Source organism: Aptenodytes patagonicus, chromosome 1 (genome assembly GCF_965638725.1).
Source record: "Aptenodytes patagonicus chromosome 1, bAptPat1.pri.cur, whole genome shotgun sequence".
NCBI lineage: Eukaryota > Metazoa > Chordata > Aves > Sphenisciformes > Spheniscidae > Aptenodytes > Aptenodytes patagonicus.
Genome location: NC_134949.1, coordinates 82,718,101 through 82,734,522, shown reverse-complemented (window position 1 = coordinate 82,734,522; position 16,422 = coordinate 82,718,101). Strand labels below are relative to the sequence as shown.

At 37.1% G+C, this 16,422-nt stretch overlaps 1 protein-coding gene across 6 annotated transcripts in view; it reads right to left on the bottom strand.

Annotated features, from left to right (window-relative positions):
* Positions 1–16,422, bottom strand: part of CCDC91 (coiled-coil domain containing 91) — a 165,617-nt gene that overhangs the window by 103,690 nt on the left and 45,505 nt on the right. For all 6 annotated transcript variants that reach the window (XM_076344980.1, XM_076345026.1, XM_076345018.1 and 3 more), the window contains one exon: positions 15,655–15,759. In XM_076344980.1, coding sequence (XP_076201095.1) covers positions 15,655–15,759 — 105 coding nt within the window. The remainder of the gene's footprint in view (positions 1–15,654; positions 15,760–16,422) is intronic.

Below are 16,422 nucleotides of genomic sequence, written 5' to 3'. Positions count from 1 at the left end.
AAAAATATTTAAGTCAAATCTGTCCTTCAGCTGAAACCTTTATTTACTTCAGCTGAAGCTGTTCGTGGATATGCAAAGAAGAACTTTCCCACTATAGAAAGTCTTCAACAAGGAATGAACTGGGACGCGGGGGGGGGCGGGAATCAAACCCTGCCTAGCAACTTCTCTCCTGCCCAAACAAGGAACAGATAAAAGTGACATGAACAGAATTAACATGGATAAAATTTAATTTTTGTCTTCTTACGTCTTTCCTTTTCCCATTGTCTCAGTTTCAGAACTGCACTCCTGTCCAAGACTTGCACATGCATTCCTTTGAGGCAGTGACTGACTTTTCCATTACTGTATCTAACACCCATTCACTCTCTAGATCCTTTACACTTTGCCACTATACTGTTTCTAGAATACACTCCTCCCCCTCCCGCCTCGCTCTCTCCTTTCCTCCAATGATGGTAAAACCATGGTTCTCATCTTTGAGATTTTTTCTTTGGAAAACTCTCTCCACAGCTCCCTTCTTTAATCTAGTCAATATGCTGCAGTTTGAAAAAAGAAAACGGAACAAAACCTCAAAAAACCCACCAAAAAACCCCACCCAAAAAAAAAAAAAAGGGCAAGAACAGAGATCACACTTCCCCCCCACCCCCCAAAAAAAAAAATCAAGAGTAGGACAAAATAATAACAGCAAGAACCCTCCTGTTGCTGAAAAAGTGAGAGGGAGAAGCAAAGGGATTCTAATTTGGACACAAATATCACTTCCTCTAACTTTACAAACTAAAGACCATACATACGCCGCCCCTTTCGAGTCTCCCTCGATTCCTTTCTACAAGCCAGCTGGCAGGGATGCAGAAACAAGCTCACACTTTCTTTGTTGTGTAAGACAAATTAAAATGTAAATAGATTTTAGAAGGCTGTAGCATTAGGACTGAATTTGACAGAAAGCTTTAGCTGTATTTTAACTTTGTTTGAAACTTCTTGGTATTTTACACTATGTCAGACCTCCCACAAATTGGCTAATCCAGATGAGAAAAATCATGATTAAGACACGTTCTTGTTCTGAGCAGCTCCCCTCTTCAGAGGGGCACAAACATTGCTTACAGTAAGGCTCTTGGCTAAAAGTCTTTTCAAAAAGTGAAAGCAAATCCTGCTGGAATACAGCCTTTCCTCAACTGAATGCACGCAGATTTGTTAAGCATATGTAAAGTTATTTAAAAGACTGGAGGCCACATTTAAAAACCTGAAGTAGTGCAGCAGAGATTAAAAATACAAAATATCAAAAAATGAATAAAAAATTGTTTCTTCCTAAAAAATACTATTGGGTTTCTACTGTGCAATGGAAGATTCATCAGCTATGGCAGTGATTGGTGTCTGATAAAATAATTTAATTGGTAGTGACAGAATAGGAATGTGTTGAAAGTTTATGAAATACTGTCATAGGAATTGCAACATGTCTCAAAAAGCTGCTATTTTTATTTAATAAATATTCAGTTCTCAAAAGAATGTGCAAGACAGACAACCTTGATGTAAGAAGGGGGCAAGTACCAGTAGACCCTCATCCATGTGAGAACTCTCTCATGAAAACATTATGTGAAATATGAGATATCTTCAGACTACTCCTGTAGTCTTTGTTACAGGATAACTACAATATCCTCTTTCTCCCTGCATGTGAGATGTCCACTGTATTTTTGGCTGAATACCACATAGCCCTGAATAATTTTCCTCACTTAACACTGCCACCATATTATTAGTAAATAACAACAGTATACGATACCTAAGACCTCCTTATTCTAGCTTAAAACAGTAACATTGACTGCGGTAAAGTGACACATAGCTAAAATGAATCTTTATAAGCAAGGGGTCCAAGTCCCATTCACTGAAGCAACTTCTCACCACTCCAGCTGCATGCAGCTGCTTTCTGGCTGGTCATTGGGGGATTCTGTGCAGGTAACGGAATTCCCAGGTGGCAGAGATATCATCACACTCCATATGAAACCCAGGAATTGTTCTCCTCTAGTGACCAAAATTACATTTGTCTCTATTTACAAGGGGAAAGTTCCCTAATGAAGCAGATCCAATGGAAGTGATAACAATATAAAAAAATACCTGATAAACACTGAAAGACTCAAGAAGGAAGAAAAGGAGAGCAAAATCTCCCTAGAAGCAGTTAATTTAATCATAATCTAGTAAAGATTTTCTCATGTTCAAGCCGAAGTGTTTAGCATAACTCACTATTAAAACCATCAATGAAAATTGCAACGGCTACATAAAAATAAAAAGCATGAGATTAAATATTCCTTAATGGAAACAAGCATCAAGTGTCGTCTTACTTACAAAAGTAATTACAAAAATTACACTATCGTAGAACTGTAATAATAAGAATATCTTCTTAATAGTTTTAAATAGCAGTTATTAAATAGCACAAAGAGTTGTTTCTAGTTTTTGGGTGTGTGTTTGTTGTGGTTTGTTTTTTTTTTTTAAACAAAATATTTCACAAAACAGTGCCACAAAAGCAGGCAAACTGAAACACTGCCTGAAATTACTGTTTAGTTCATAAAGATGGAAATGGATATCTCCTTTTCTTCTTTATCACTAACAAGAAGGCTCTTCAGTCATAAAAATCAACTTTTCCAGTTACACAGTTTGAATATAAGGGACATTACTTCTTCCTTATGAGCTCAAACTATGTTTTTCCTTCTTAGCTTCCCTGAAGTTACCTAGTCTTATTTCAAACTCTCTACCTAGCAGATGAATGGGGATTTACTTTTCAATGTCACACTCACTTCTTTCTATATACTTATCTCAAAACTCAGACTATACCCTCAGCCCTTTGAAAACCTAGCACAGGAACTTGGCTTGTTCTCCCTACATAAGAAGGAACTACATTAAGTGCAGAATTACTAGCTGGAATTATTCTTAATATATAGGAAATGATTATAATACATGAAATTAAAAATTGTTCTCAGTACTTTATCACAGTATCTTGGATTATTTTTTAAGCATTAATCAGACTTGCATTTTCATATTTTAAGTTAAATTTCATTATGGTATTTATTTCTGGAAATTAATGTTGATCATCCTAAACAGTTATTTGCTTGAGGACACTTAAATTGGTAATGCATATCCAAAACGAAAATATTGTCTGTCTAGCAATACATTTAAAGTAATAGATTTATTTTTAAGGAATTGCATAGGACTAGGAAAGTCTGTTCTATCTCAACATCCTTCAAGTTTAAGAACAGATGTTTAGTTTTCATTAGTATCAGTTTTCTTTAAATGATAAAACTTTAGCCAGCAAAAGTAAAAAAGAGTTCTCAGTAGTTCAAGTACATGATTATTTTACATGTCACATGCTGTTCTGGACCTTTTAAGCCTTTAATGAGCAAAAAAATTACACAAGTCTCAGCAGCAAATTTTTTTTTTTTTTTTAAAGAACAGTAACAGTGAAGTAACTAAAAGTAATTAGTATCACTACGGTTATCTATAAGCAGAATCAAAAATAATCAGTGTAAGTATATACACTAGAAAACTGCTTTGACCTTATAAACCCGTATTTTTATTTGAAGAAAAAAAATAAAGCCGGAACTGCAATCTAGTTATGTTGGTATATAATTAGAGCTGACTTTTACCTTCCCTTATCTCCTCCATCTCCCAAACATTATTTTACCCTTTAAAGTTTCTCATAATCAGATGGCAGTTTTAAAACCTTGATGATATAAAGTTGCTATATTTATATTCTATTGTGATCACTGCAGTAACTAATAATTTACCACTGTAACTGCTTTCCCAATATCAGGAGCTATATAGAAATGACCTGTTACACACCTTTGCAGTAGTTTACAACACTAGTTATTTGTTGAAATTAAGATGCCATGCATTTTGCCTACACATTAAAATTTCAGCAGTTCACGCAAGTAAAAAGAGCCTAAACCTTAAAGGCATAATTAATGAGGAAGTTTCCAAGTTAACAGAGAATGCATGAATAAATTTAACTTTGACATGTAAGCCACATGAGTTTTTCTTAGTTATGTATTAACGTCCAGTGCATGAATTACTTAATTAGAATACATTTATAGAAATAGAGTTGTTTAATACTTGACAAATGATACATTTCAACTGATCAAACTGTTCCAACGCCAAGTGTGTACTTGTCCTGGTTTCGGCAGGGATAGAGTTAATTTCCTTCCTAGTAGCTGGTGCAGTGCTGTGTTTTGGATTTAGGATGTTGATAACACACCGACATTTTAGTTGTTGCTAGGTAGTGCTTACACGAGCCAAGGACTTTTCAGCTTCCCATGCTCTACCGACTGAGAAGGCTGGAGGTGCACAAGAAGCTGGGAGGGGGCACAGCCAGGACAGCTGACCCAAACTGGCCAAAGGGACATTCCATACCATGTGACGTCATGCGCAGTACATAAACTGGGGAAAGCTGGCTGGGGGAGCTGCTGCTCAGGGACTGGCTGGGCATCGGTCGGCAGGTGGTGAGCAATTGCACTGTGCATCACTTGCTTTGTGTATTATTATTATTATTACATTATTGTTATTGTTATTTTATTTCAATTATTAAACTGTTTTTATCTCAACCCATGAGTTTTCTCACTTCTACTTTTCCAATTCTCTCCCCCATCCCACCGGGGCGGGGGGGGGGAGTGAGCGAGCAGCTGTGTGGTGCTCAGTTGCCAACTGAGGTTAAACCATGACAGTACTATATATAAATAATAAATAAATATATATAAATTTAATATAGATTGAAGAAGTAAATTTAAAGGTGCTTAGGTGCTTAAGTAATAGGTTAATTAGGCAATAGTTTGTAGTTTATTAATGAACTATGAACCAAATAAGATGATTTAGTAGTTAAAGGGCAATGAAGGGACTATTCTTCAAAATTGTTCCCAAAATATCATCCTAATATTTGCTATGCATCTTATTTCTCCCAAGTATATAAATATGAAATACAAAAATGCTGTTAAAAGAATTGACTCATTTTGACTAACATAGTCAAATAAGATTTAGTATTTTGATAGTGAGCAATGGTGAAGTACTAACTATAATTACACCGTCTCAGATGCCTTACATTGAACACAAACAGGATTCAAATGGATCCAGAGACACGGAGTTGCTTTGGTACTGTTCCCCACATTTTTTAAGAAAGTACATGCCAAGTAACAGATAACCGACCTAGAAGCATTGTCTTAACAGTACAATTATCCAAGTTCTACTCTACATGGGTTTCTTAATTTTGAGTACATTTTGCACATTTCCAGTATCCCCCCAATAATGCAACAACGTACTATTTCTGCAAAAGCTAGATCCAGTGAAAATCTTGATGAGACAGGCTTGGTGGTAAAGAACTCCAATTTATCAGTGTTAAATATATTTGGACATTCCACAACCATCTCAATTAGAGTTTCCATATTAAATAGAAAAAAGAAGATGAATCATCCTGAACACACTCACTGTGAATGCACAAACAGATGTGCAGTAGCTGTGATAGACTTGTGACACACTGAACGTAAACTAGTCAATGCATTCAAATAATTTAGAGGAAAGACGACATCAAAACTGGGGAAAATAAAACAGGCTAAGAGATAAACAGCTCTGAAATTTTAATAAAACAGAGACTTTGAATAAAAATGATTGTCTAAAAGAAGAGTACATAGAGTAACATTAAAAAAAAATGTAAAGGTGAAGAAATAACGTGAGGTATCTGGCACACACTTGAAAAAGAGGTGGGCAAGGGATTGTTGCCATATCCATAAATACCTTTAACGGTTCAGCAAAAAGATGCATTGCTATCTGTGAAAGTGCCTTTTCTGAAATCCCCCATTTTCAGTGTTCCATAATTTTAAACCCTGCTGTGACCCGTGAAATTTCCTGGAATCTTATTTATAAATTTAGTTGCAGGTACAGTAGATAACTTTTTTTTCACACCTATTTTTCATTATTAGCATTCTGTCTCCTCTATGTCTGCACCTAAAACCAACCTAAATATTTCCTTAGAAGATGGTATTTAACAGGATGCAAGTCATATATTAGTTTTGTAAGAACACACACACATTTTCTAGTACTCCAGCCACAAAAAGCACCTACCTCCAAGACCTGTTTCCAATCTCCTGCAGAACACCTTTTCCAGAATCATAAATGCACTATTCTGGAAGGAAAGACCAGGAAGGTGACGACAGGGTGTTGCCTTTTATGTGAGAGAGGAGTTGGAATGCATGGAGCTATGTTTTGGGGTAGGTGATCAGTCAAGAACTTAGGGTCAGGATTAGCAGGCAGACGCAGCAATGTCCGCTATGCCTGCTATAGACCAGACAGTCTACAGGAAAATGATGTAGATGAGGTCTTCTTCAGACAACAGGAAGAAGCCTCACATTCACAGGCCCTGGTCCTCATGAGGGACGTTATCCACCCCAGTATTTGCTGGAGAGACAACACAGCAGGGCACAAGCAATCCAGGAGATTCCTGGAGCACATTGATAACAACTTCCTAACACAGGTGACTGAGGAGCAATCTCTAAGGCACTCTGTTGGACCTGATACTTAAAAACATGGAAGGACTGTCTGGGGATGTGAAGATCAGTGGCAACCTGCCTCGGTTGCAGTGACCATGAGATGGTGGAGTTCAGGGGAGGGGAAGGAGCAGGGCAAAAAGCAGGATCACAACACTGGACTTCAGGAGAGAAGACTTTGGTCTCTTTGGGGGTCTGCTTGGAAGAATCCCATGGGATACCACCCTAGAAAGAGGGCTCTAATAGAGCTGGTTGCTATTCAGGGATTATCTCCTCTAAGCTCAAGAATGGTCCATTGTGACAAGCAGGAAATCAAGCAAAGGCAGCAGGAGGCCTGCATGGATGAACAAGAAGCTCCTCACTAAACTCTATCATAAAAAGGAAGCATACAGGAGGTGGAAGCAGGAGCAGGTGACCCAGGAGGAACACAGAGCTGCTTTCCAAGCATGTAGGGATAGGGTTAGGAAAACCAAAGCCCACCTGTTTTTTTTTTAATTTGGCTAGGGAAGTGAAGGGCTACAAGAAAGGACTCCACAAGTGTGTTAACAGCTGAAGGAAGACTGGGGAAAATGTGAACCTGCTGCTGCTGAGTGGGGCAGGTGCCCTAGTGACAAAGGACATGAAAAATGCCTTCTTTGCCTCAGGTTTTACTGGTAGGACTGGCCTTCAGGAATCCCAGGCCCCTGAAACCCAAGGGAAAGTCTGGAGCAAGGAAGACTTATTCAACCCTCAGTGGAAGACAATCAGGTTAGGGAACACTAAAACAAAGCGGACTTAAACAAGTCCATGGTGCCTTAATAGGATGAAGCCACAAGCGCTGAGGGAGCTGACTGATGTCATTGTGAGGCCACTGTCAATTATCTTCAAAAGATCGTGGCGATCAAGGGATGTTCCCAAGGACCGGAAGAAAGCAAACGTCATGCCTGTCCTCAAGAAGGGCAGGAAAGAGGATGTGGGGAACTACAGGCCCATCAGCCTCACCTCAGTCCCCAGGAAGGTGATGGAGCAACTGATCCTAGAAACCATTTCCAGACACATGAAATACAAGAAGGTGTATAGTCATCATGGATTTACAAAGGGAAAATAATGCTTAACCAAGCTGACAGCCTTCTATGATAAGAGTGGTGGATGTTGTTTATCTCTACTTTAGCAAGGCTTTTGACACTGTCTCCCATAACATCCTTATAGAGAAGCTCACAAAGTATGGGTTAGATAAGTGGACAGTGAGGTGGACTTCAAACCAGCTGAATGCCTGTATCCAGAGGGCTATGATCAGTGGCAGAAAGTCTACCTGGTGACAAGTGGTGTACTCCATGGGTCAATACTGGGGCCAATTCTGTCTAACCTCTTCTTTATAACCTGGATGATGGGGCAGAATACACGCTCAGCAAGTTTACAGATAATACAAAACCGGGTAGAGTTAGTGATACACCTGATCACCCTGCCATTCAGTGGGTCCTTGACAGGCTACAGTTTAACAAAGGGAAACGCTAAGTCCTGCACCTGGGCAGGAATAACCCCATGCATCAGTACACACTGAGGGTCAAATGGCAGGAAAGCAGTTTTGCAAAGAACCTGTGTGGCAATGGTGGACAATTAGTCCACTAGTGTATTGACTACACCACTCAGCTTGGTGTCAGCCACAAACTTGCTGAGGATGTACTCAATCCCACTATGTCATTAATTAAGATATTACATTGGTCTTGGTCCTAGTACAGACCCTTGAGGGGCAACCACTTGTTACCGGTGTCCATTTGGACATCGAGCTGTTGACTGTAACTCTTTGGATACAGCCATCCAGCCAATTCCTTATCCACCTAATAGTCCATCCATCAAATCCGTATCTCTCCAATTTAGAGGCAAGAATGTTGTGGGAAACTGTATCTCAAGAGGTCCCTTCCAACTGCAATGATTCTGTGAATGAAATAAATGTTTTAGATGGAATTTTTCTACTTTATCACAATTATTTTTAGAACAGTATTTTTCAAACTAAGAACTGATATACAGGGGAAGCAAAGAGCTCACTATAAAGCATCATAGCAAAAATATAACATTGACATAATTGTCAAATACCATCAGATGTTTTCTGTGAGCCACTAACCTTTTGACTGATATTTATTAATTAAACAAAGTAGCACTGAGCTTTCATATGTGCTTTACTGCTAACGTTGCAATCAAAAGCAGCAGTCAGTCACAGCTATACACTGGATATTATTTACTCCAGGCCAAAATTCTGAATCAACTGTAAGTCTCCAGTTTCCATTAAGAAATACAAGACATTTTAAAACTGGAGAGATTTATGAAGATTCTTATGTGAATTAGTTAATCAATTCCCATTTAAAATCCCAGCTAGATTATATTAAAATTGCCTACATTATTTCTAGTGTCCATGTGTGGCAAAACTGAAATAGTCATTAAACTGGTTCAACACAGCTAGTATGCAAGCATAGAACCAGTTATGTTTAACCTACCTCAAGAGTTGAGAAACAGAAATAGGAAAGACAGCAAAACAGTATGGTATTTTTGCTTTTTACACGATCCAGATATGTCAAGTCATCCCTAAATCTCCAGAGCCAGCTCAAGAGAAAATCTGTTTCACAACCTTTGGTTGAGTCCATACTTTCAACCTCCTTCCCCAATCTGAACTGAACTTAAAGTGAAATTATTTAAAATCTAATTGAAACTGTAGCACAAAACAGGCTACAGCTATGCTTTTTTTGCTATAAGCATTCTTATACATTATCACTTTTCAGTAAAGAAAAACAGTAACTTTTCTCTTAAATTCATATAGAGATGTTTGGGGGGAAAAAAAAATCTCAGAAAAGCATAAATATTTTCTTCCTTTCAATTACCAAGTTCACAGATTTGTTGTAATAAACACATCAAAGTATACTTAGCTTGCAAACAGAAGTAAATCTGTCAGCCCCTGCTTCATCAGTTTCTCTGGAATGGAGGTAACCTTTGCAGTCAAAATGATACAAAATTAATTTCAAAGGTGAACTGCAGTTTGAAGAAAGAGCATGATTATTCATGCTGTACTTTATTTTAGGTTCAGTATAATGGCAACAGACAAATTCTTGGATGTTATTTTCCATCACTATCATTATTTTTTTTCCCTCAAGAGCTATCCACCCAAATAGAAAAATTGGTTTCTTTATCAAAACAGGATAAAGACCTATCTGTTTGCATGGGGGTACACTATATTTACTACAGTATTAACACACAGAGAATGCTTCCTCCAGAGAAAGTTATATCTTCCAATACAGGATACAAAATTTATTCATCATATGACCAACTAGCATTAGGAAACATGACAATTTCACCCTGTTACTTCAACCACAACTGCTTCCAAGAGCTTGTTTCGCTAGGCATCCAACTGCAAGATTGCTTCTTGAAATTACTTTAGGAAATGAATGTTCATACGAGGCAAGGATTGCCTATGTACATTAAAAGCACAACACAGGGGTCTTCCAGAACAGGAAGCTTTCTCTCTGGGATCATCTGTGTTCATTCCAAATAGGCAAACTTCGACACCTTTCTATTGTCAACATGAACAGGCCTATTATTCAAGGAAGATGTGTATTTCAGATTTCTCTCATGTGTCCTCAGGTTTCAGCCACTGAGACTCCTCACAATATGGACAGCTGATGGATCACATATTGTACGTCTAGCGCTGGCTAGAAATGGACAGCATTCCTGAATCAGCAACAAAACAGAGGCTGGGGAAGTTAGACAGCCCAGTTTGCTGTTCTCTCAAATGTTGGGAAGTACCCATATTAAAGGCAAAATTATACTCCCTAGTTGTCAACACTGGGTAAGAAAGGAAGAGGTAAAGGCAGATGGAAGGCACAGAGGGCTGAGTCCATCCATTAGGTAAGCAAGGTCAGGAACAAATGGGGAAATAGAAGAAGGAATAAAAACAGAGGAGGAGGAGGGGGCAAAAATCCAACGATGCAGGGAACTGGGAAGGAAGAGGTGCCTTAGGAAAGGCACAAACCAGAAGAGTTACCCCTAACTCGCAGTCATCTGTGCCCTATGCGCACCAGCCATTCTGTGTCCAGATCAGTGCCACATGGCATCACCGTTATAGGAAAAGGTCCCTTAGAAGAAGTATTAGCCCTTGGACAAGATCACATTGGGAGTAGCCAGGAGAGGTGATATCTACGATTAACTTCCCACTCTTCAATACCTATTAGTACCTTCTATTCACTTTTAACTGCTGTCCTCCTCCCCTTCTTGGAACACCACTGAACTTTCAGCCCTCAAAACCACAAGTCTCCAAAGCTGCTTTACCCTTCTCCGCAACTAACAACCCTACTTACTTCTGGAACATGATCTGCCATCATTGCAAAACTGAATTTTGCCATCATCAAGACAAAACTAGTTACATTGTTTCTTGTTCCTGGAATTGCAAAAATGTAATGCCAACTCTCCAAGAGAAATTCTTTTCATTATAGGAAGTTCAGCACATAACCACTAGAGCTAGTATTTACTTATTCAGGCATTTATTTCATTAATATTGAGATTACTACGACATTGTTTGAATCTAAAATCAAAGATTTTAATACACATTATGAAATATTATGAGGCTTAATTCAATTCTGAAAGCAAGAAACTCGAAGTGTGGTGGTGGGGCAACAGTTAGGACATATCATTTTAAATACTAAAAGAAAGAGGAAAAAAAATCAAAAGGATCCATACACAAAATCAGGCATCATCACATTAAGCCACATTATTTAACATTCCTTTTTCAACATCTTATGAATACAAGCAAATTTTAAATGTAGTAGGTGCAATTTTTGAGATTCATATTATGTTCAGTCCTAAATTATAAGTACATCAAAATCACTGTTTGTACAATTCTGCTTAATTTAAAGGCAAAATTGTATGATGAATCTAGCATTAACATAAAATTTTAATTCTTATATACCTTAAAGTATTTTAAGGTTTTTAAGCACCATCTCCAAAAACAAGGGGACAGACACAATGAAGTATGCATTCTATTTTATATGAATGTGTGTGATATATGGGTCCAATATATAAAAAAACCAAAATTAACAGGCAATATTAATCAGAATAAAAATAAACTCATCCCTCAGAATTAGGAGGGAAGAAACTAGCCCAAAATCTCAAGTTTACCTTTTCCTGTCTTTAGTAACTGTACTTTTCCTCATAATTTGGAGCTTTATAATTTAATGTGACATTTGCACAGGTACTCAAATGAAAAACTCCCCAAACATCAACAGTTACAGAAACAAATAAACAAAACAACATCTAATACCAGCAATGATTGTACTTAGGTTACCAAGCCATTTAATCCCAGTGAGGTGTTACTCTATGACTTAGTGAAGTTTCTTTGGATCATTACGTACTGATCTGTCAATGTTTTCTTCAGTATAAGCTTCCTCTCCTACCTTTCTAAAACGTCATTTAAACAGGGAGTCTATTTGGCCTGCTTTTTTACACACAAAAATATAATTCAAAATGAAATTATAGTATTAAGCTAATTCATTTTTAATCATGACTTTTTGCAACAACAGGAATACTGCTAAATAAAATAAGCACACTGAAGTCACTTTTTCAATAAAAATTTAAAAGACAGTTCCTAAAAAAAGGTGGAACAGAAACAAAGGATTCCAAAAGAAAAAATTTTTGGTGCTTTCAAAATAACTAGAGATTTGTTAAATTAGAAGAATAGATGTCAGTTGCCAATAGAAAAAAGAATCTATTTCAGAAAGAAGGATCGCACCACATCAACTATATTGTTCTTTAAAAAAACCAGCCTGTTTAACTTCCAGAAAGGGTTGATGATGGGAAAAAAATGTGTATAACCGCAAATAGAATTTTCCATCAGCAATGCAGTATTACTGCAAATGCGACTGTGTGGCAAATCAAAGAAATGGCACGGGAAAAGTATGATCCAGTTCTTAGTGAATCATCAAAAACAGTTGTCTGTAGATAGACCAAACATCAGAAGTCTTATCAGCTAAACAATCTGTCCAAAGAATTAAGTTCCTACTCAGAGCACTAGAAGCCAGGCACTATTTTCCCTTCTCAAATTAAATGTTCCCTCTCCGATTAGCAAATAAGAGAACATCACCTACTAAACAGGAGTATTCATTTTGCTATTGATGGTTTTACACTATATTACAAATTGGGGTCTGGTAGTTTTAAAATGCAACATTTATTCATTTCTACAACATATTGCAATGGGGCTGCAGCAAAATTTTAGATTTATAGGATTAAAATGGCCACTAATTCTGCATTATAGTCAAAAACATGTATTACCTGCTAGCACTAAATGTCTTGAAAATATGCAGCACCTCACATTTAGAGAAGAGCTGAGGTGTTAAAAGTTGAGATGAATATATGTATGACTATGTGATCAAAAAAAGGGAAAAAATAAGACTGACATACCGACAAAAAAAAGAGATCAGACATACATTTGCACCTGTTTCCTTCCTGTCTAAATAAGCAAGGAATTATAAGGCTAAAATTGCATTTATGCAACTTTATGGTTGCAACACTGCATACAAGTCAAGAAAACTAAAATTACACTTCCCACAGCAATTTTAACTCAGCTATATTTTGTATGCAAGGAAGTTAGAATTACAGTGTGTTATTCTGCCTCTTAAATGCTACAAACACCAAAGCGGGAATGTGGGAATCATAACTCTGATTTTACCAGCTTGTATGAATTCAATATCTCAGAGAGACCATTGCATTAAATATCCAAACAATTCTATAATACTAGTTAATAGCAATTTGTTTATTCTCTTTATAAACCCACTGCTGCCCCTTTACTGTCTCTGGTTGTTGCAGTAACATATGGAAACAGCATTAAGAATGTGAAAATACTACACGCTCTGTTCAGTCTTGATTTTTTTAAAGCTAATTTTATTTAGATGAAACACAGAACTTTTCTCTTTTACACAAGCATAGATGTGGCAACACTCCATTGTCTTCCATTGGTTAACTGCTAACACTATACCAAAGACTTGGAATTCTGCCCTCCCCCAATTAGGAGCAGTGATTATCACTCCCCTTCAATTCTTCCATTTTCAGTGCTACCAAATTAAGTATAAGGCTTTTTTCACACCTACGATGAAGAAAGTTTGTGACTGGTCCAGAACACAATTCACTTCAGCATGCTAACCCAACTCAGAAAAAATCTGTAATATGCTTTATGTTCCTACCTGGTCTTTCAAAATATGTTTTTTGTATCAAAAAAGCCTGAAAGCATATTTTATTGAAACAATTTTGTGACAACAAAACTGTGGTAACATAACTGTCACCCTTGACTGAGGCAGAAATCAATAGGAAAAGATAAAAGAAAAAGAATTACTGGCTTAGTTGACAAAGATTAATGAAATCTTCTCTCAGAACTAAGCACAGTAACTTCACAAAAAACTAAAAGAGTCTAATCTAAATAGCACCTTGTTAAAGATCTGACTAACTGACTGGCTCTATTACCTCCAAACCAGCTTTTGAGAATTCCCTATGTCACAAGTGCCAGAAGTCAGTTAATTAGTAAATATAAAGGTGCATGAAATAATGCATGTTCATGTAAAAAGCAGTTAGAACCATCTCATGAGGCATTTGTTTTACATATTATACTCAAATATTAACATAGAAATTTCATTTAAGAGGAATTAAGTCAATGCACACCTACAGCTTGGGATGCCAGAATCGGTTCAGTTGGAAGTCTTATCCTGAGAGTTCCCAAAGCTATGCCAGAGTTACCACTATAGTCTGCTTTTAAGCTTTTCAAGTCAACAACACTAATAACCAGCTGTTTCTACTGGAAAAAGAAATGCTAGCGAGACAGACATCTGTACTGTGTAGCTGCCAGATTTACTCAGTGTGTGGCCACAGGTGTTGACCCTAGTGTTGTAGGAGCCAAAGGAGAAAGACAAAAGGAATTGGCATTAAAAGCCGTACTAACAGAAGACATCCAACATTCAAGTTTCGTGAAAGTAATTTTAACTGTCAGCTCTTAGAAGCATGACTCACTTTTCTCCTCTGATTTGATTCTGGCTATATCCAGAAGACAACAAGAGGAAGTACATGAGTTTTTCTACAAAGTAAGTTGAAGGTTATGACCCTTTCATTGTCATTCTTGAAAACTGTAGTACCTGTAGTACCAAAGAGGTATGATACAGACAGACTGATACTTGCAAACCTCACTAACATTTGTACTACTTAAATACTTCTGCTTGAAGAGCATTGTGAAAGTATTAAAAAATAAAATCCACTAATTCTGTTGTCAAGAGTTTATGATGATCATTAACTTTAGCCAGTATGATACTCCATAGATCAGAAGGTTAAGCAAAACTTGTTTTTATAACATAGCTAAGCAAACATTTCTTTCATTGAGTAGGATGTTACACACATAAACAAGAAAAAAAAAGATTAGATGATTATATTACCGTAAGTTCTAGGAAGTACTGCAGCCAGGAATTCACTACAAATTACTACAGCAACCCTTAAGTACAAATGGGAAACAATGCAGTAGAGACTTAAAAACCATCCACAGCAGCAAAAGAATTAAGTGAAGCTGAATTACCAACAAGAAACTTTTTAAATGTTGTAAGTCTATAATATTTAGTTTGTCCTGCTACAACACTGGACAAAGACTGAAATCTTCAATGAAAAATTTGTCTTGTATGTGAGACTTCACACGTGTATTTAATGAACAATGTTGATTTTTGCAATGGAAGCAATTTTAATTCCATTGTCTAGCATCTAATTACACTTCACAGATGTTTATTATGCAACACAAACTATTCCATATTCTAGTCAGCTAATACTTTACAAATAATTGGCCATAGCTACTCTAGAACACGCTAAGTCATACTGTTAAACACACATCTACTGTGCAAAGTGGTTTTCTTTTTCTGTTCTATGAAACAGATCATAATACGGATGAGTGATCTGAGTTACAATAACGTACTTATGCAAGTGGACTATTAAACCTATATTCTCGCTAATGTCAAAAGTCAGGCTCTGATCTAAAGACCTTAGAAACTCTTTAAATTCAAAAGGCTTTGAAGCAGGCCTGTAGATACTTAACAGAATATTTATTGGACATAAATATACTCTATACAAACCCCTCCTGAAAAAAAGTAAGATATTACAAGAAAGAAGTTACCTGGAGTGTCTTGTAATGATCTTGATGTGAAATTACGTTTTCTTTTTTTTCCTTCAAGAAATCCATTTCTAGAATACTATGTTTTTCCAGTAAATATTCTAATTCCTATAAAGTTGACAAAATAAAATATGTGAAGTTACAAACATTTGCAAATTGTGAAAATACAGATTCAGTTAATCATTCCAACTAATTTCATTTCTGAAGACTATGACATTTGCTATCATAATATACACAGAGATAAAGGGCTGTGCAAGAAAACTCTGATTGCAGTCTTTGATTTTAAATACCTTATACTTCTTAAAAATATTGTCTCAATTTAAAGGCATGTCCCATAAGAAGTGGCTAAGGTCACTGGGTTTGTCTAGTTTGGGGAAAAGGAGGCTGAGGGACGACCTCATTGCTCTCTACAGCTTCCTGAGGACAGGAAGTGGAGAGGGAGGTGCTGATCTCTTCTCCCTGGGATCCAGTGACAGGACGTGGGGGAATGGATCAAAGCTGTGTCAGGGGAGGTTCAGACTTGACATTAGGGAACATTTCTTTACTGAGAGGGTGGTCAAAGCCCGGAACAGGCTTCCTAGAGAGGTGGTCAATGCCCCAAGCCTGTCAGTGTTTAAAAGGCGTTTGGACAATGCCCTTAATAATTTGCTTTAACTTTTGGTCAACCCTGATATGCTCAGGCAGTTGGACCAGATGACTGTTGTAGGTCCCTTCCAACTGGAACTATTCTATTCTAATTATTTCCATATTTTTAATAGCTTGTTCTGTCTT